General features: G+C 39.9%; 1 protein-coding gene across 1 annotated transcript in view; it reads left to right on the top strand.

The window, feature by feature from the left end:
* klhl32 (kelch-like family member 32) overlaps window positions 1-22,576 on the top strand; it is a 380,777-nt gene that overhangs the window by 347,653 nt on the left and 10,548 nt on the right. Inside the window, exon 9 of the mRNA XM_039747603.1 lies at window positions 21,807-21,999. Coding sequence (XP_039603537.1) covers window positions 21,807-21,999 — 193 coding nt within the window. The remainder of the gene's footprint in view (window positions 1-21,806; window positions 22,000-22,576) is intronic.

Below are 22,576 nucleotides of genomic sequence, written 5' to 3'. Positions count from 1 at the left end.
TCTTATTTACTCTTTGTGATTTATGTGGATATAATATTTATTTATTTGGCTAAATAAATGTATAAATCACAGTTGATAACATGCAGGTTAAGTAATGTGGTCAGGATATTATGGTCACCACGTCGACGCCACAGGTTACCTACCCTCAATGATCTGTACTTGACTCTTCTAAGCTACCAAGTAGTGTGGTAGACAGTAAGACGTTAGGGACTTTCAAAACTCGACTTCATGTTTTCTTGGAGGAAACAAGTGGATAGGACTGGCGAGCTGTGTTGGGCTGAATGGCCTGTTCTCGTCTAGATTGTTCTAATTCTAATTCTAATTCTAATTCTTCAAGACTATGAGAAGAGTACAGTGATGGCACAGCAGGTACCCCTCATCCCCTAAAGTACTTGGATTTTCCACTAACTAATGCATCTGTGCTGTTCTTTAAAATTGCAGCCCTCTGAGACATCTTGCTCCATTCTCAGGACATAAGATACATATTTTCAGATCCGTCCTGGAATGTTTGATTGGGTTCAAGTTGGGGCTCTAGCTCTGCTACTCACGAACATTCACAGAGTTGACTTTAAGTGTTGACTTTTTTTGTTTTGTAAGATGAATCTTGAGCCTAACCTGAAGTTCAGAGCACTTTGCAGCAGGTTTTCTTTAAGGATATGTCTTTATTGTTCTATTCAGCTTTCCCTCAACCCTGACTAGTCTCCCATTCCCTTCATCTTCAGTTGTGTACCTCAGTGTCATCTGCCTTTGAATCAGAATATACTCTTTACTTAAGTAGGCCCACCATAGGCTGCCTTATGCACTTTGGGTCCCAGCTAGGGTCCTTCCTCTTCAGTTTCTTCCTCTGGCTACATCATTCTGCAGTCCCAGATGTTTCCTTAATAGTTCAGCGTAGTGCTTGACCATGGATTCTCACTTCCATCAGCAGCCCAGTGGTGGATGTTGCTATAAAAGAACAAAAAACAACCTCCACTAGATGGACCATTGCACTCACCACAGCACAGCTGTTTCCTAACCCTTGCTTCATCAACAGTGTCCTCCCAGGGAACTGTGAGCTCTACAAAGCTCTACAAAGTAGATATTGCGCAGAGTGTCGGACCACAGTACTATGTCTGGTCTCAAGGCGGTAAAAGCTATTTCTGATAGGAATGTATGATACTGGCCTATGTGAACCGGCACTTCCCAGTCTCAAGCTTCTTCCAGCTGTCCTACCCTGGTCGGTGGGAGAAGCTTCCTCTGCATTTGTTCCTTCTCTTGAATAAAAGATGTTTTTAGGGTGGTGTATGATATTTTAGGAGGCAGTACATTGGTAACTGTTCTTTTGGCTTCCAGGGCTGCTGTCAGGCACTTCAGCACTTGGTTGTGTTTCCAAGTGTGCCTACCCTTTGACAGACTTACATTGCACCCAGTGAGGATGTGTCTGAGGGTAGCAGGTGTTAAATGTGAAGGATCTTTGCCCAGCCACTGGCTGAGGTTCTTAGGATAAAGAAAGATGTCATATGTTGCTCAGAGCAAGAAGCTAATTCTGCTTGCCTCCATCCCCCTTTAGTACTTCCAACTGAGTTTCCTTTTCTCAACACTCTCCAACCTCATGCACTGTCCCTGCTTGGTCTGAGAGACAGCCTTAGCACATCTTCCTGCCTCCTCCTGCTGGTCAATTTCCAGCACTACCAACTTTCACCATTCAGATTTGGTTGCCTTTTTACACAAAGGTCTGCCCTTACAAAGCCCCAGACCTCCTCCTCCTTGCTGAACATGCCACACCATGTCACAGTACTGGAGGGCTACCTAAATAACATATAAAAAACAAATAATAGACCCTTACATAAGATAGATATATAATTAACAGACAAGTAGAGTACTTATATGTAGAATCATTTTTTTTATGTCTCTAAAGATAATCCACGTGATAAATCATTGCACACTTATGGTCAGTGAGGTTGGCTATTTCAAGTCACACATTAGCAATAAGCGAAGCGAGTGATTTAGAAATAAAAATGGGAGAGAGAATGATGCCAGGAGGAGAAAAACAAAACTTTAACAAACACATAGAATAATTTGGGTTTAAATCAGAAACAAATAAGCTGAATGAGAAATAAGTTAGGAAGGGAGGTGTCATTTTATCTAACAGGGGATTCAAGTTGTTTGCATCAATACTAACAATAATATGAAAAAAAGCAGTTTATTTGTCCCAGGGTGGAAATTTAGCTTTTTACAGAAGCTCAATAAAAAAATAAAAAAATAATAACAAATAACAACAACCCCCTCAAATACACACCACAATTGCTAAAAAGAAAGGAAGCCTTCTGACTTTGCTAAAGATGAGAAGAGCAGTCACAGTCACAGTGAGGCACTATAAATCCGTTTTGCCGCTGGTATAAAGGTGCCCCAGTTGCGTTTTTTGACACACTTCTGCTGAATAATTTGTTGGCTGAAAGTGCTTGGTGTTAGTGTGTCAGACAAAGGATGTGCAATATTGTTCATAATGACACTCAGTTTTGTTATAATTCTCTTCTTTGCTTCTACCTCCAGGGGGTCCAGAGTATGTCCCATATGAAAAGAAAGAAGATTAATATGTTGCTATGTTGTTGGTGAATAAATGCAGTAGTATTTTCGCTACCATCTATCTCCATCAACACATAGCATGATTTACCAGCTCCATCTTAACCCATGTCATGTATTTTGGGCTGCAAGTAGTTCCAGAGAAGAATAACAACTCAGTGTTTTCTAGAGTTAGCAGACGCAGAAGCCACTACAAAGAATTCTTTAAAAAATCTCTGCAGATCTTTTTCAAATAACCTGAAGTCCTGAATAAGCACAACATAGGTTGTTGGACTCCAAGTCCAAGACATTCTACGAAGATACTTGAAAGATTAGTCACAAACTAATCAAACTCCATACAGTAGACCAGCAGGTGTCTACGAAGCCTACCAAGAGCTTGAATGTTGGCGGTTTAATGCCTGATTACAATGCGCAGGCACATTAGGAATACATAAACATGTTTAGAAGTGAAGCAAGAGTCCAGTAATTTTGATTCAACTTGGCACAATGATGATCAGTAATTTTAAACATTAATGTAGTACTTCATTAGCTCATACTATGCATTAATGCAAGTATAGGCAGCAAAAGAGGATTTTTTTTATTGCTTTTAGATTCTTATCCAATAACTTCAAAAATAACTGTGTACTGTGATATACTCATTCAAATGAAGCATTAATTAGTGTCATTTACAGAAGGATTTTCATTCAGCTTGGGTGCTCAATGAATTAAACTCAAGCATGGGCACATCACAAGCAATCAAAGCTCTTGATGCTAATGCAGATGAACATTGTTATCACTCATTAAGTCAATGATAGTAAACCAGCTAGCAGGGTTAGGCGCTGCCAAATGGTCGATTCATAAGAAATCACAAAGCTACTTGTGACATCGAACAGATTTGTTGCTTTAGGTGAATTGATGGAGTTATACAGTGTATGCTGCTGGGATACATTGCTGCCCAGTTACCCTAAACTGGATTAAATTAAATCAAAAAAATTTTTTGTTCACATACAAATTATATATACAGTACAATCAGGGCCGGCACCACCATTAAGGCGAATTAGGCATTCGCCTAGGGCGCAGATCATAACATGGGGGAAACCCCAGCCACATGGATTAGCTACCGAAAAGTCGGTGGGCACACTAATAAGCTTGGCCTAGGGTGAAAAATAACCTAGCACCGGCACTGAGTACAATATGTAGTGAAATGCTTAGTTGCTCAACTCCAATGACTGTGCCTTTAAGAAGAAGAATAGAAAATGACAATAGAAGTACAAGACTTGTAAATATTCAGAAGTCATCAAAAGAATTATAAATATGTGATAAATACGAAATAACTAAATAAATAACTTAATAACTATAGGGCATCATGTAGTTCTAGATACTTTCCTTATTCAACATGCAGATGAACTCTGGAAAGAAGCCCCTAATCAGGATGACTGGATGACAGGATGACTGGTATCTCTGATGATTGTCTTTGCTCTAGTCAGACATTGCTTGGTATGGATATCCTGGAAGTTAACTGCACCACTCTCTGTAGAGCCTTGCAGTTCTGCTGTGTGGCGTTCCCAAAACAGGCAGTGATACCCCCTGTCCAGATACTTTTGATAGTGGATGTTTACAATTTCTTTAGTATCTGGGAGAGCAGCCAGAAATCCCTGAGGCATTTGAGGTGGTAAAGATGTTGCTGTGCCTTCTATATCAAGGTGTTAATATGCTTAGATCAGATTAGGTCCTCTGTGATGTGAAAACTAAGGTATCTGAAGCTGTCATCCTCCCACTGAGTGCTGTTAATTGTAAGGGTGTGGCAGTGCTTCTGTTGTTTTCTCCCAAAGTCCACAATCAGCTCCTTTGTTTTGCTCACTTTCAGGAGTAGACTATTGTCCTTTCACCATATGACAGACTCTCCACTCCATCCAGGTAAGCGTTCATTAGTGTTCATTGTTCTTAAATATCAGGCCCACCACAGCTGTTTCATCAGTAATTTGACAATACTGTCTAGGTCATGTTCAGCCGTGCAGTTGTATATGTAGAGGGAGTACAGCAGAGGACTCAGAACACAGCCCAGTGGAGACCATGTGTGGCCATCCACTCAAACCACCTAGGCTCTGCTTATAAGGAAGTTAAAAATTCATATGCACAATGAAGTGCTCAGACAAAGGTCCCTGAGCCTGGTGATGAGCTTAGAGGGGTATTTTGTTTTAAATACAGACCTATAGTCTATAAAAAGTATTTGCACATACTGTAATTCCCTCTCTTGTTGTCCAGATGGGACAGCACTGGATGAAGGATAAAGCAGATGGCATTAGGTGTGGATCTACTGGACTGATATGTGAACTCTAATGGACCCAGTGTTTTTGTCAGAGAAGAGTATATGGGATTTTTGAGTAGCCTCTCAAAACACTTCATTGCTGTAGGCGTGTTAGTGGGACCGTAGTCATTCAGATAGGTTAGATATGATTTCTTAGGTACATGAATAATGGAGGATCTTTTAAAGCATGCTAGTACGACAGACAGGGTTAAGAAGAGTTTAAATATTACATAAACACTGGTGCAAGATGATCAGCATAGATCTTGAAAACACATCCTGGGAATGCGACCTGGACCTGCTGTCTTCCTGGTGTTCACTTTCCTAAAGCTTTCCTTATGCTGCATTCCAACGAGGTAAGCACTGTTTCCTCACTAAGCTGTTCTACCGCTGGCTGTCATTAGTGGCATTCACATCAAAGCACCCACAGAAATTATTAAACTCAACAGCCAAACAGGTGTCAAGATTTCTTCCATTTAAACACAAGGGGTTTTTTGGGAGTTTTTTTTCTTGTCTTCTTAGGGAGTCAAGGCTGGGATTGGCTGTCACAAAAGACTATTGAGGCATTCCTTGTGTGATTTTGGGCTGTACATGTTGTTGTGTTGCTTCTCACCATGCTGGGAGTAGTTGCTTTATATTCTTTTATTGTCCACAAACCTAGCCAGATGCTCCAAGAATCAAACTATTTAAATCGCTCTTTCACTTTCTCTCCATAATGTTGCTTAGAAGTTTTCACAGCTCTCAGATTATTTGAGATGCCTCTGTAATTGTACGTATTCCCAAACACAAGGCATAAGTCGTGCACAGTGGTGCACACATTTAGTGCATCACGAATGATCCTGTCCTGCCATGGTTTCTGGTTTGGATAAGTTCTGATGATGACTTTTGCCATTATTTCATTTAGGGATATCCAAAGTAACAAGTCTCAGTTGCCATAAACACATCGACGTCATCATCAGCGCTGCACTCAAACATATCCCAGTCAGCAACACTCAGAGAATAGCCTCTGACTAATCTGTCTGATGTGACTAGAGCTTCTTGCTTTAAATTTTGTTTTTATTTGGGCATAAGAAAGACAACAGCATACGCAGTCCATGTTTTTGCCTTATAGCTGTTTTTATACAGAGTATATCAGTGATACAGTTTCCTATCCCCTCTGGTAGAACATGTATTGTGCTGATAAAAGTTTATCATTACCTTTTGAAACTAGCCTTGATGAAATCGCCAGCCACAATCAGTATCCATGTTATCATTTGAGTGACAACTGAGTGTCTCATACAGTTCTATCTGAGCACTGTCTATGTCCGCTTGAGGTGGAATATACACAGCCATGACAATAACCAAAGTAAACTCATGGGGAAGATAAAATGATCTGCATTTACTCATCAGGGACTCCAGATGGGGTCAGCATTAGTGTGATAAGACTGTTACATTCCTGCTGTTGCACCGGTTGTTGTTGACCATGAGACATACACCTCAACCTTTCAATTTGCCAGACTCCTCTGTTCTGTCCATATGGTAATTCAGTGAGCTGAAATGCATGGACTGGTACTGATGGAGTCAGTCATGTCTCTGTGAGACAAAAAGTGTTGCAGTCTTGAATGTCTTGCTGGAACTTGATCCTTCCTCTGATTTTGTCCAACTTGGTATCAAGTAACAGGTCATTAGCTAGCTGGACACTGGGCAGTGGCGGTGGGTGTGCTCAGGCCCTCAGCCTTTCACACACTACCTTGTTTTGGGCTGCTGTTGTTGTTGCCATTTTTTTAAGGATCACACTCAGCCAAGCTGAATCAGCAAATACAGAGTCAAAAAGTTGATGAGTGACCCGTGATCCTATGTTTACGAGTGTCTGGCGAACATAACTCATGAAACCCAACATAGTGGGTATAAAAAAAGTAAATAAAATAACACAAAATAAACACAAAGTCTGATTAGAACTAGCAGAACAGTAACCAAAAAATTTATAGACCAGAATTTGTGAAACTTTGGCTTGGCTACATTAATACTTACTTCTGTCTTCCACAACATTTCATGAAAGAAACCATGACTGTGGGGTGGTTATGAAACTTACACTAGTGAGATCAGCCCATTCCCACTATTTTCTGCAAACTTTGCAGCCAAGAGAATACTGCTTCTTCTAATACAAAATTAGTGCACCCTACTAAAGCAAAGCTTTATAATAATGTATGTGCAAACAATGATTGGGTTAAATAACAATGGAACATTTTCTAACGTTAATCATGAAGCTCATAAGTATTTTTTATTTAACTTTAAAGAAAAGAATTGGCTTACCTATACCCATGATTAATTTTTCATTTTGCTATTAGAGCAAAATTAATTTCTTTAATTTTAAGATTTTGTCATTTTGCTTTGATTAATGATATAATAATTTGCATGTTGTTTGTGCTGCATAACTGCACTTTAGTAATCAGTAGCATTAAAATAGATTTGGTTATTTTCCGTACGCCAGTTCTTCATTTTTCTTGCTTAGACACTTAAAAATACTTTTTCTCCCCCTGATTTCCACCCATATGTCATTTTCCTTTTTTGTTGATTGACTTTTTTTTTTATTATATCCATACAGCAAAACAGCCAATCAGACTCCCTGCTTTAGTTACTGAGTAAATAGAGTAGGAGTTTTGTGCCTGATGTTGCCAATATGGGCTCCCTACTATTATGACCCTGGACTGGTTTAAGTTGGTTCAAAAGATCAATTATTAGGCAGGCTGTCATATCTAAAGGTAAAGAGAGACACAACGTCACCTTGCAGGCCATTTAGTGAGGTCGATCCATGCAAAAAGAGAGCTGCTTTCATGATCTGATTTTTTTTTTTTTTGTTTTTGTCCTTCTGCTCCTTTCCTCCTGACACTCTGTGCTGTCCCCGTAATGTTTAGACAAAGAGGCAGGCAAACATTCCATGTGTATGGTGTGGAATTCAAATCACTTGATCTGTCGGCACTGAAGCCAGTGTGTGTGTGTCATTTTCCCCATCTTTCTTTTTCAAGCCTGCGTGTGTCTGTGTGTGTATGCAGCGAGTCGATAATGCCTGCCATCTGCCGCTGAGCACACAGCTACCTGCTAACAAGCAGGCAGCGGTGACCTCTTCTTCCCCATTGCTGATTAGTATTCAAACAGTGGTTTATTAGGACTGACCCCTCCAGGCCCCAGCATTTCATTGCTGATTCGCTGCTTGATGGCTCACCTGGCAGTCCTTGCAGTGGGGGGAAGCAGAGATACAATCAGGGGACCGATCTCAGCCTCCGACAAGCAGATGGTGTCTACAGGCTCCTGTCAGAGGAGTTAGCGGCTAACCCAGAAATTAATTCCGACTACACAAACATTACAGAGTTTAATATGGGGATGTAAATAATTGAAGAGTTTTGAAAGAAACTTTACAAAGCGCCTTCTGACAGACAGATAGATAGATAGATAGATAGATAGATAGATAGATAGATAGATAGATAGATAGATAGATAGATAGATAGATAGAATTTAGGAAATTTAGGTTTTACAGAAGCCAAATAAATAAATACTATAACAAACAATGACCCCTTCCCCAAAATATAGCTCAGAATTACTAAAAAAGAAAGAAAACTTTTCACCTGGTTAAAGATAAGAAGAGCAGTCCCAGTCACAGTGATGCACTATGCAGACGTATTGCTGTTGGCATAAAGGAGCCACAGTTGTGTTTCTTGACACCCTTCTGTTAAATTATTTGTGTGCTTAATGTTAGTGTGTCAGAGGAGATGTGCAGCTTTGCTCATAATGGCACCTTTGTTACAACCTCCTGGGGGGTCAAGAGTACGTCCCATAATTGAGTCTACCCTTTTAATGACTTTGTTGATTTGGTGGGCCTCTCGTAAAGTGATGTTACCCATAGCACACTGGCAAACACAAGAGCTGCAGAAGATGTGAAGGGTGTCACTACCCATAACAAAGTAGTTCTGTCTCCAAAGAATAAAGTGCTTGCTCTGCCATTTCTTATATAGTTCCTCTGAGTTACTAGGCCAGTCCAGCCTGTCCTTGATGTAAACCTGCATCCGAAGCATTGCATCACCTCCACATCTTCTCGCTAAATCATGAGCAGGTGTAGAGAGGCTCATTGGTTCGGTGAAAGTCAATATCCAGTTGCTTTGGAGTTGGAGACAAATCTTTCTGCACCAAGAAACAAAGATCATCACCTGACTCCTATATGCTGTTTCATCCCCTTATCAATACACCCCATTAGTGCCGAATCATCTTGAGAATTTGAATCCTGGTGTTATATTTACCAGTGTGAAGAGAAAAGGAGACAGGACTGTTTCTTGTGGTGCTCCAGTGTTGCTCACATCCATATCAGAGACACAGTCCAGGAGTCACACAAACTGTGGCCTGCTGGACAGACAGTCCATTATCCAGGATGCTATAGACTTATCCACCTGCATGTCTCTGAGGTTACCCCTATAACAGGTATGGCTGAATAATACTGGAGAAATCAAAAAGCATTCAGGCAGCCAGGTTTAGCCCCCATAAAGGAGCTAGCGTACGATGATTGAGGAGCAGGGTCACTCCTGCTGGGCGATTAGGGAGCAGAGTGGGCTCCCACTGGAGGCTGTGTGATGGTGGCAGGCAGGAGATAGAGCAGTGCTCATTGGGTTCTTTGCAACACACAGATGGATAGCGATGAGGGACACGAGTAAGGCATGGGGCACCCCAGTATTGACCAGATGAGGTGGCTGGGATGCAAGACTTGCCGGTGGACGTCTTCTCAGACTGAGGAGCCCTTACAGTCAGCCAAGCTGTGGTTTTAAATAGACAGATCTTGTGTGTTTAGCCTAGTTGTCAATTTGTTGTGGGATTATTATTTATTTTTGGATGGCTGCTTTTAACCTCCGCTTTCTACACTCTTTGCCATTTATTATTAGCACTACACATCTTCACTCTGCAGTTTTGATCCCTGTTTGACTTTTGTGTTTGAAAATAAAAGCACTTAAGCACTTTTGCACCCTGCCTCTTGTTTTTAATCGTCCACATTGCCTGGCTCATCCTCAGTTATGACTATCAACAGTCCTCGGTTCAAGGGAATATGGCAACTACAGCCAACCCAGCCTTTACAAGCAGATAGATAACTGCATCTTCCACTCCAAACTTTGTCCGACAAGCAAACTGCAGCGGTTTTTTCACAAAGTACTCATACAGCCCACACCAGCCTCTGAATGATGTGAAGGCCACTGGTCTGTAGCTGCAAAATATACAGAAATGTAGTCATATAATAAAGCATGGAACACATGTTCAGAACCTAGCTGGTGGAGTCACTGTCTGTTCCCTAGACACCCCAAGAACTGCTTGCTGTCCTGTACACAACGATCAAAAGTACCTCGGTATAAAGAAACCTACAGACTGATTGACCATTTCTACACGTCACAATCTCTATTTTAGCTTTGGTTCCCAATTTACTGCACCGTTTTTGCTGTTAGTCAGAATAATAGAGATGGCTTCTGGTAACCTAGTAGTAATGATAGAAGTATTAATATTGCTTTGTGTACCGTGAAATTCTTACTTGCATATCTGAACAACTTACAACATGTTTCAACGCTCTGGCACCATGATTAAAATACATAACTTCATTATATTTACTGTATATTTGTAAGTAAATACATTACTTTATTCATGTTGATTAAAGAGTTTGCAAAGATCTCTATTCATGTTGATAAAGGAGACTTTTTCTGTTGATCTAAGCCAAATTAAATCCACTGTGATTCAATGTTGTATAGTAACAAACTGTGAAAGCTTCCAAAGAGACAAATACTTTTTGATAGGCACTATAACGGGCTGCAGAAATGAATGAGCAGTCCTTTTGTTCGAGTGGGAAGCTCTCGGCTTTATTTCATGCTAGTAGGGAATGTGGATAAGGAAAAAAAAAACCTGGATTTACAAGTCAGCGTGCTACCACTGGGACTCCGCTTGTTTAGCGCAGGTACTGACCGTTAGTCTGGACAGCAGCCAATCAGAGTCGGATCCATAATGAGGTCAATGCTTTGCAAGAGGCCAGATGTACTAAAGGACTACATCTGTTTTAGGAGTCATTAACCTGTTGCAAACAAGTCAAGAATGTCAGGTGACTTTTACCAAACAAGCTCAATGACATCTGCGCAGTGGGATGAAATGTTTTGCGGAGGTAATTTGTGTTAAGCTTCTGTTTATACCCTCAATGAATATTCATTTTTAATCATTCCTATAAGAAGCTGCGGTAGGCAGAGAAGGCTGTGCCTCTCAGTTTTAAAATATGATACAGAAGACATGAAGGCAACTTCCATCACTGCCTTGTCAGCTAACAGCAGTAGGCAGCTTGTTTTAAAATACAGTTTGTAATCTTAAATGACAGCGCAGACATGATGTACACTGAATTTTAATTATGGATTTGGTAATTTTGTTACTTTTTTTTTGCTTTGTACCTGAATCTCAGCTTCATGAACAGAGTGTGTTATCAGAATGTTTGCCCTTGATAATTGACTCTAGTCATTAGAAAGATGTTCTTGTTCTGTTAAAGCAGGTTTGAAATTTGCAGAATCTTTTATTTGAATATATGCCCAACCTGGCCATCTCTATTGTGGCAGCTCCATCTTCACCATCATTTGTTCCTAGAATTGAGCGAAATAGCCAGGATTCCTATACACTTTTGCAAAACTGACCCTAAAATTGGTTTTGCTTGTGAATTAACCATAGTGGTACTCGCTTAACAGAATTTCAAAAGCTGTTTTTTTGGGGGGATCTTTTGAGGTAAACAGTAAAGTATGTCTCTCCCTAAGACCTTATTCACATACAGTATGTGTAACGGACAATGGCAACAGTCAAATACAATCATTTTTATTCTTTCCAGTACCTTAACAGGACCTTCTAGACTCATCCTACATAGCACACCACAACAATACAAATAAAAGTCTTCCTTCTTTTCCATCCTACTCCTCTTCCACCAAGCAAATATTGTCCTCTGCTTCCTGACTCTTAACTCCCCAAGGCGAGGCAAAGCAGCTCTTTTTATTTAGGACCCAGGAGTACTTCTGATGTTGGGGCGTGGTCTATTGCTCATGTGGAAGTCCCACAAAGTAAAGTTCGCAGATCTCTGCAGCGCCTCCTGGCAGTTCCATGGAAGCCAGCTGAGCCACCCTGCCAGACTACAGATTCCAACATGTCCTGGAGTGTCTGTACAGGTGTCTCAGACCAGGGATGCTGCCATCTTACGTCTCAGGGAGCAAATAGATCATATATTTTACCTCACCTGTGTCCTTCCAGCATAACAGGCTAGGATTTTCAATTGAGCCTTTCTGCAATGTCAGCATCTCTGCTGCATCATTGGCACCTTTTGCCCATGTCATGGTTGAGGCAGGGAATATCCTGCCTTTGTTCCTGTCTCAGTATTGGTTTGGCTTCCTGGCTTGGAAAGCAACCTTGCACCACACTTGCCAGGTTGGCAGCCCATGCTTGCAATCCATTACACTGTGTAACACTGGTAGTCCTCAGCACACTAGTGAAATCAGTTCTATCTCTATCTAGCCATGTGTGTTTATTAGAAACTAGCCGTCCCATGGGGCTCCGCCCACGTATTAGTGAAAAGGGACAGTAAGGAGGGCCCCGCCCGGCTCCCCACTCCTGATGTCACACTTCCCCCTCCTGTCTGCCCACAGCCTATGTCTCAGATTACCGCGACTATATCGCTCCTGCAAATGAACTATGATTCTTAGCACAATGAGAGAAGTCGCAAAATCAACCGGGATGTTCAAGCAAATTATAGAAAAAAACGATCTTAATTAAGTAGTTCTCTCATCCGCTAGCTAAGTGGATGTAAGATATGCCCAGAGGCTGGCACATGAGTGAGGAGAGCCGTGCCCCTCTCCCCTCAGCCCGCTCCATCTCCCTCCAATTCCCGCAAATATATCGATACCACAAGCGAATTATAGAGAAAAACCCAATCTAAATCTGTTAAGTAGTTCTTTCGTGAAAAGTGGACAGACAGACAGACGTTGGATTTCATATATATATAGAGATGTGACATACTGCATATTTTTCACATAATGACATACTGAAATGCACAATACTGCAGTTTCTATGCAGAAAAATACAGCATAAAATAAGCCCATCATCCCCTGCCATTCATTACCTAGCAGTCACCATTTCCTTATTTTTCTATCTTCAAATGAAGCTGAAGATATCTATTCTGGAAGCACCATGGAGGAAAGATCTGTCTGTGCCACATCTTTAGGACTGTAATGATAACTAGCAAAGCAGGCATTATAGTAGCAGATCAGCCGAATCACACGACTCAAGGTTTAACAAAATATACTCACATGACATGAAATAGCTTCAAGTGTGTTTTTGCTTTTTACTAGAATCATTTATTTTAAAACTAAAAAATCTAGGTACATGTGGAATGAGTGCATGAAAATGTTCCCAAAAGTGACAAAACAACTGTATTACTGTGTAAATGGTGCAAATTTCACTATAGTTGCTAAACACCATAATCTTTTTTTTTTTTTTTGCACAATGGAAGTTTTGAAAGTTTCACTTCAAGTTCAGTTTTTTTGTAAATCACATGCTCATGACTAATACTCATACATCCTTATGTATGGTGACTCAAGTGTGAAGTTCTCCAAGGGGGTAGAGGAGCAATAGAAAGAATGCATGCACCTCATCTTTGATTTACTAAAGGAGTGCTGTTTACAGGGCCGGATTAAGGTGGGTGCTATTGATGCTGCCGCATTAAGCCCATTCCTGAAATAGGCCCAGATGAAAACAGATGAGAATTTTCCAGAAGCTGAACAGTTTTCCTTTGCTATATTAACCTCAAAATAATTCTTAGAATGAAATTTGGAGTCCGACTTTCGGACTCCTAGACACAACGCTACTAATTATACAGTTACTATTGTTCTTTGCACTGTGACGTAACTATAATGTCGTTGTGTTTATTGTAAACCCAAGATTTCAAGTTAATGCTATCAATTTTACGTTAAACAGTTTACTTAGTAATTTAGCTGCATTTTTTGCAATATCTTAGGGATTCTTGCCACTTTATTGTTCGGTAAGTGCCACGTAGTAAATTTTTCACCTTGAAAGTTAGTTGTACAGTAAAGATTGATGGCTATTTAAATGGATATCTGTAAAGGTAAAACTAAAAGCTGGCCCGCAGGCCTGGCATGGATGTTTAGAATTTTTTAAATCCTCAACAGGATTCTGGTCTATTATGAAATTTAAATCATGGACAAATTTTTACCCTCAAGAGCCTGAACTGAGTCACTTTGACCCAATGTCTCTGCAAATTAATTTTTTCTTACTCTGTTTCATAAGAGAATTGTGAATTTTTTTGTATTTCATTGTTAGGTTTTCTGCATTAAGTGCACTTTTCAGACAATTGCTATTGAATGTTGATGTTACATAGTTTGATGTTAATCTCGAGTTGTTACGATACTACGTCGTTATTATTATTCATGTTCAATAAAGGCTGGCTGGTTGCGTCGCAAGCAATTAAGGCTCCTTGGTCGGTCTGAGAGCGCATGTACGGTGAGTGTCGAATGCACATGCACTAATGGCAAGGAAAAATAGGCCTTTTATGTGCTGCAGCAACAGGCCCAATTTCGTCTTAATCCGGCCCTGGCTGTTTACATGGTAGCACATACCCACTCATTTGAACTTGAAACATTTTGGGAGGAACACCTTTAAATGTCCCAGTAACAGAGGCATGATGATTAAAGGAAATCGATGTACGTGGTTTAACAGCTGTTTAGTAAACCTCAGGATATGATAGATTGTTTTTTTTTTTTGTAAACAAGTGGGCAGGAAATGTCTGAAGGCTAATAAAGTTCAATTAATAGGTGTTTTCTTCAATATTCAAAAGCTTATTTTTCCAAGAGTGTCATGCAGACAGATTCAGTAGTACAGAGTTCATTCAAACTGTCTTTGGGCATTTGAGCTGACCAACTCACAGACATCCTGCACTGTAAACAATTTGACATCTGCATGTAGGCATTGACGATTGTTTATTAGGTTGCACTGTCTGATTAAGTCATTTTTACTAATGTTGCTGAGAGTCATATCAGATTTGAATCACTTTAATACATTAAAATGAACAGCTAAACAAAAAAATTGCATTTGAGCCAAAAAATGGAAATGAGACACATTTAACTGCGGTCTGAGTGGAGCCTCAATATGCTGTTGCAACATACAGAGTCAAATGCAGATGGTATGGCTTCTCAACTAATTTTTACCAACACATTTCTTTTGTATTTTCCATATTTGCACACACATGGATGGCAGTTATGGTAGTATGTAAAAATCAGAAAAATGAATGCCAATAGCACGGACTGATCTGTGTCTTCAAAATGCACATCCACCATTTTAAATCTTTGTTGAGGCTTTGGAAACTGCATTATGTGAAACATAAAAATGAAAAGATTTCTAATCATTTTTAAAGGTAGTATATACAATAGATAAGGCACTGGATGTATATGTAATTATTAAGGTACATACTTAACATTTCTATATTTTTATTTTGGAATGTTAAAATAAAAGTTAAATGATAAATATGCCTTTATCAAAGTGTGATCTGAGGCTTCTCACCTTATGCGACAGCCCTGCTTCAAATCCAGCACCCTTTCCTGTACCCCAAGTTTCAAAATTGATAAATTTCAATTATCGATTAGCTGCAGAGGGAGGTCATTGTCAGCAGAATCAAGTGCATCATGGTACAGGTGCACTGCTCACTGGGAAGACAATAAAACAATCAAGTGAACACAAATGCATGGGAGAGGATCTGGCAGGTGTGCAAAGTAAACATTGTGGGGTTGAGAGGTGAACTGCTCAAGTATCAGGGGTTTGGGAATGGCCTTCTTTAGATGACTTGTTACAGTAAGTTTCAACAAACCAGCACTCAGATGTCAACTTATGAAGGCACAGCTCAAGCAGTATCAGTGTATTGTGGCTCAATTCATTCACTTTCCAAACCTGCTTATCCTGAGCAGGGTCAGCCCAGCAAGCATCGGGTGTAAGGTAGGAACAATCCCTGGACAGGGCGCCAGTCCATTACAGGGTGAACACATACACACATACATGTATGCACTATGGCCATTTTAGTATTGTCAATCCACCTAACCCTGCATGTCTTTGGACTATGAGAGGAAACCTACACAAACATGGGAAGAACATGCAAACACCACACAGGGAACATGAACCCCAGTCTCCTTAATGTGAGACAGCAGCGCTACCAATGTGCCACCCCTTTGAAACAATTAAAAATGAAAAATAATGCTAACTTTAAGTTTTAATTTAATAGATCTCATTAGTAGTGACCGAAAGAACGAGATCGCAAATACAAGCGGCTGAAATGAGTCTCCTCTGCAGGGTGTCTGGGCTTTCCCTTAAAGATAGGGTGAGAAGCTCAGTCATCCGGGAGGGGCTCAGAGTAGAGCCGCTGCTCCTCCGCATCGAGAGGAGTCAGATGAGGTGGCTCGGGCATCTGATCAGGATGCCTCCTGGACGCCTCCCTGGTGAGGTGTTCCGGCACGTCCAACCGGGAGGAGGCCCCGGGGAAGACCCAGGACACGCTGGAGGGACTATGTCTCCGGCTGGCCTGGGAACGCCTTGGGATTCTCCCAGAAGAGCTGGAAGAAGTGGCCGGGAGAGGGAAGTATGGGCCTCTCTGCTTAAGCTGCTGCCCCGCGACCCGACCTCGGATAAGCGGAAGAGGATGGATGGATAGATAGATCTCATTAAATATCATTAGGATATGAAAGACAAAAGGTGACCTAAGGAAGAGAGAAACAGATAAAAATATATAGTGGCATGCATAATGTCTGGGACAAAGATACATTTTTCCTTGATTTACCTCTCTGCCCCACTTACAAATCAAACAATGCAGATGTCATTAAAGTCCACATTTCAGAATTTCATTTAAAGGTATTCTGCGGTGGGCTGGCGCCCTGCCTGGGGTTTGTTTCCTGTCTTGCGCCCTGTGTCGGCTAGGACTGGCTCCAGCAGACCCCCGTGACCCTGTAGTTGGGATATAGTGGGTTGGATAATGGATGGATGGATGGATGGGTTTGAAGGTATTAACATATATTTCGGTCACAGCATGTAGAAATGGCAACATTTTTTCTACATGGTCTCCCCATTTCAGGGCACCATAATATTTGGGAAACAGCAATGGCAGGTCTATTAAAGCACTCATATTTAGGACTGTGTCGAATATGACTTGCATGCACTAACTGCTTGAAGTCTACGATTCACAGACATCACCAGGTACCAAGTATCTTCTCTGATGATGCACTGCTAAGCCTATAATGCAGCTATCTTTAGCTCCTGTTTGTTTTGGGGGCTTGTCCCATTAAGTTTTGTCTCTAGCATAAGGAAAACATGCTTAAATGGATTCTAAACAGATGACTGGCTTGGTCATTGAAGAATGTTACATTTTGTTAGCTTTGAAAAACTCCTGTGTTGCCTTTGCAGTATGTTTGGGCTCATTATCGTGTTGCAGGAGGAAGAGCTGTCCAATGAGTTTGGAGGCATTTACTGGAATTTGATAAGATAAGATGTCTCTATATACATCAGAATTCATTGTGCAGCCTCCTTCAGCAGTTCCATCATCAGTGAAGATAAGTGTGCCAGTGCCTGTGGCAGCCATACATACCCAAGCCATAGCACCCCCACCACCATGTTTAACATGCTTTGGATCTTGGGCAGTTCCTTTTCGACTCCACACTTTGCTCTTGTCATCACTCTGATGCAGGTTCATCTTTGTCTCGACTCTCCACAAGACCTTTTTCTATAATTCTTCAGGCTCATTTAAGTACTTTTTCATAAACTGTAATCTGGCCATGCTGTTTATGTAGCTAACTAGTGTTTTACATTGTGCAGTGAGGCCTCTGTATTTCTGTTCATGAAGTCTTTTGCAGATAGTTGTCTCTGGCACATCCACAGTCTGTTCATGGAGACAGTTTCAGATCTGCTGGACAGGCATTTGGAGCTTTTTCTTTACCATAGTGAGGATTCTTCTGTCATCAGCAGTGGAAATTTTCCTTGGCATACCAGTCACTTTGTGATTACTGAGCTCCCCAGTATGTTCTTTTTCTTAATAATAATCCAAATTTGGGTGATCCTAAGGTTTTACAGATGTCTCTACTGGTTTAATTCTTGTTTTTCACCCCCATAATGGCTTCTTTGATTTTCATCGGCACAGCTCTTGCCCTTATGTTGAACAATGGCAGCTACAGACTCTAAGGGGTAGAAGCCAGCTGAGGTATCTTATGTCTGCACTAATGAAGCAATGAAACACACCTGAGTAATCACAAACACCTGTGATGCCAATTGTCCCAGACATTATGGTGCCCTGAAGTTGCGGGACCTCATATAAAAAGTGTTGTAATATATCTACATGTGGTGACCGAAATGTATGCAAATACGCTTAAATGAAAGTCTGCAATGTGCACTTTAATCATTTCTGAATTGTTTGATTTGTGGAGCAGAGGGTTAAATCATGGATAGAATGTGTCTTTGTCATGAACATTATAGAAGGCATTTTTTATATCAGATTGCATCTGTAAACAGACCTTTTCTTTTCAAATTAATCATCTGCTACACCCCAAAGTGGAACCTATGAATGATATGTTTCTCCCTCATGCCTCACTCCATGTTCATTCTGTACAGCATATGAATTTGGACCAAATGTCTTTTTAAGCTCACCCAACTAATGAGTTACAAGGAAGGCAAAGTGTCATTTTAAAATTCACACTTTCTAGTATAGTATTAGCCGATTAGCCATTTTAATGTCTGCCTGGGAATTTTGAATTTACTGCCCATGAGTTGGTAAAAGAAAGGTGGAAATGTTATTTGCAAAAGAAATCAGTCCATCTATCTTTGATTTAATAAGGGAACAACCTTGCTCATTGATGTATCATTTTGATTTTTTGGGGGTCAGTTTTACATTTTTCAGCTCCACTGCTGAATGAGAAAGAAATAAAATTAAATTTTGTTTTAGACTTGTAAGTTGATTAGCCTTCCAAGGAATTGTACACAGCACGTTTATTACATCAAGTTTAGTTTCAATAAAGTTAATGGTTTCTGAAAGTTCGTGTGACTGTACATGTCATCCAGTCATCCATCTATTTATAGTCGAATCTTTACTTGGCCAAATGCAGGGACTATCAAAAGCCATGTTTGCTCCAAAATAAATGTACAATGTGGGAAACAAATCTAAATAAAAAAACGGCTTATTATAAGGAAGACTAATTTAAATGTCCACACGGAATCATAAAGGCCAATTTACTGTTACCATTTAACCTAACTTATGCTGGAACAATGGAGTATGAGGACAGAGTCACGGAGTAAGAACAAACTTCTCATGGACGGCAACAAGAGCTGAATGTGAGCCCAGGTTTGTAGAGCTAAGAGGCAACTGCCACGAACTACTGGCTAACAGGATTGTGTCATTGTGATTTTATTTGTTTTTTCTTCACTCTCATAAAAGCAAAATTCATTAAGAACACAATTACATTGCTAATAAAAACAGAAAAGAATTATTTCAGCTTTAGAGACACCAGCTTTTTCCAAACATTGCAAGAAATAACTCTTCCTGACGTGAGCATATATGGTCCATCTGGTGACTGTATAGCAAATTCTCCTGGATGTTAATCCTGATAACCCACACTGTATTAAAGACAATAATATTTTGATTGATGAAGAGAGTTGGCAAAGTACATATCTATGAGGGACGTGCAAAAAGTAATATTTTCATTGGAAACCGTGAAGGCAGGAGGAGCAGTAATCGGTTGTGTCTGAGAGTGTCATGTGACTGGGAAACTTGCATCGTAAAGAAAGGTGACTATGTAGAAAAGTGCTGTAATTTGTTTTTGAAATTCTTAATAAATAGTTAAAAAAAACCATGGAAACGTTTTCAATGTCCCTCGTAATATAGGTGACATTCAAAATTTGACATTGCTTTGAATTCAAGCCAATGACTAACTTCATTCAAAGACTGTTGTAAAGTATGGGGTACAATGGGCTAAATACATTTCATTCACATATTTCCACTGGTGTATGCTGTCCACAAGAGCATTATTAATGGATGCAAGGAAGACAATAGACCATCAGACCCTCATATAGTCCCTTGGGCAATTCCACCAATTAAGTGTTCCTATTTCCTGAATTACAGTCATAAAATTCATTACCCACACCATCAAACTTGGTTTCACACCTCAGAAAAGAAGGCACTGCACTGCAGTTTGTGGTTCACAGTGTCAAGGGTCCTGGCAAAGTCAGCTGTAATTGGCATACACACTGAACTTGGAACATCTGTGGTCTTACATGTAAAAACCATCAAACATAATAGACAGAATGCAGAATGTCGACTTCCAGACTGTGCAGAGTCTAAATTGATTTCAGTATTGTTCAGGATCCAGTTTGCAACAAACTGTTCACATAGTTTGGAAAACTGGGATGTCAACAAGACCGGCATCAAGTGCTCAATATTTGTTGGAGACAATTTTGTAACGGGATCTATAGTGGCTTCTTTCCAATGTCCAGGAACAACTTTATTTTAAAGTAAACTATTAATAATATCAAAAAGAGGAATGCAGATTTCACATGCAAAAATCTTCAATAACCTTGAAGGGATCATGTCTAGTTCAGAAGGTTTGTGACAGCTAATAGTGGAAATTAATAAAACACATCCCATACTAATATGCTGGAGGGTCAAAAAGCAGGTAAACAAGATAATAAAACTGAGTGATCAGTTGGAGGAACCAACTAAGACTTCTGGGAAAATGTTTTGTTGATTGTATTAACAGTTAACTCAAAACCTTGTGCAGTACATTAGGGACAAGGATCTGATTATCTTTTTCATGATAATGCACTTGGATTTAACTCTGGTATGCCAGTCTGTAAGGATCAAATTTTCTATCCCTTTCCCTGTAGATTTTTCAAATTGTTCAATGAGCACGAACCAAAGATCTAAGTGACTTCAGATGTAGCATTGTAGTGGGCACCAAATGTATTGTATTGAAAGCATCAAACTTGGTGGGATTTTCTTTTAAATCAATGTCACAGGTGCATTAGAAATGTGCCTCTACCACAAAAACATCAACCACACAGACGTCCTGTAGACAGAAACCAACTGCTGTTGAAAGATATCAGTAGAGGTGCAGAATAAAAGGTGGGCAACAGTCAGTCAGCTATTAGCTGAATATAATAATAGTGGTGCTTAAACGGGCTTATGGCAACACATAACTGTTGTACTTTACTGCAAATGGCATATAGTGGCCAGGGGTCTAGCCCAGGGGTGGGCAATGTTGGTCCTGAAGAGCCACATTGGCTACAGGTTTTCATTCCAACCCAATTGTTTAACTAGAAACCAATCATTGTCAATCTCAGACCTTATTTAATTTTATGGTTTGTTGCTCTGCAATGTAAGGTTCTTATATCGTAGGACATCATCCAAATGACTTGAAGCCTAAAAAGGATTGTATTCAGTCTATCACATTTTCTATTAACTGTTTTATTAAATCAAACAGTGCATAATGAATACACACTGATGTAAATGGAAACAAGCTAGATGGAGAACTTCTGGCTGCTTTGTTATTTACATCTTATTGTTAATAAGGAGCTATTAAAATAGTGAATGCAGCTGTTTAAGATTGAAATTAGCAATTAAGGGTGGGGAACCTTAACAAGCAAGACCACTAAAATGAAGCATCAAAATGTCACATGAGCAATAAGTGCTTCATCATTAATAATTGACTTCTCATTAAGTAACTGTGTTGGAGCAAAAACCTGTAGCCACTGCGGCTCTCCAGGACCAACACTGCCCACCCCTGGTCTAGCCACATTACTGTCCTGTCAGAGGAAAAGAGGATAGAGTGATTAGAATGGAATAAGCAAAACAAGCCCTATTTTAACTATAATCCTAATAATATACCCTTTTTATATTTTCTAATTCCAGAATAAATGGATTAGTCGCAGTCCCATGTTGCAAAGAAGAGTATACCATGTCATGGCAGCAGTTCACAGAAAGCTTTATGTGCTGGGGGGGAATGATCTGGACTACAACAACGATCGAATTTTGGTACGCCAGATAGATTGCTATGATATTGACATGGACCAGTGGACACGCTGCAGCTTCAGTTTACTTACAGGTGAGTTTGCATTCATAAAGTGCTTCTAAAACAGCATGGCTGCAAATACAACAAATATTGCCTATAGATAAATATAAAGTAAGTGCTTTAGAAGTCAGAGTTACCAGAGTTGTGACAATAAAATGATATATGTTCATATTGTTCAATGAAGGTTCTTTGAGACAATCCATGCTTTGGAATCACATAAATCTGCCAAGTTTTGGCTTAATTATATATGTAAGTTATTATCCACAATGGTAATCAGTAAGCCTAGTAGACATTTCTTTATTAAACAGGAGTTTGTGAAGGTGGTCATATCAAATCTACCTGTTTTATAAATGCAGGATAATCTTAAAATGACTTATAGTTGCACCACCTATTAGGTTTTATAGAGAACTATAGATTCTAAGCCATATCACCACTCACATTTTGATGTAAGAATTTGTTTAACTTGGAGGTAAAACATCATTAGAATATTTTTAAAAAGTAAGTAAAATAACAACCAGCACTTATATTGTTGCCTGCAGAAGAAGTTGAATGTGCATGTATAACCTTTGTTTGTCTAAGATGCTGCAACATGGGTCAAAATTGCTCTGGT

Source organism: Polypterus senegalus, chromosome 3, assembly GCF_016835505.1.
Source record: "Polypterus senegalus isolate Bchr_013 chromosome 3, ASM1683550v1, whole genome shotgun sequence".
Classification (NCBI taxonomy): domain Eukaryota; kingdom Metazoa; phylum Chordata; class Cladistia; order Polypteriformes; family Polypteridae; genus Polypterus; species Polypterus senegalus.
Note: the sequence above shows the minus strand (reverse complement) of the source record. Positions and strands in the feature narration are given on the sequence as shown.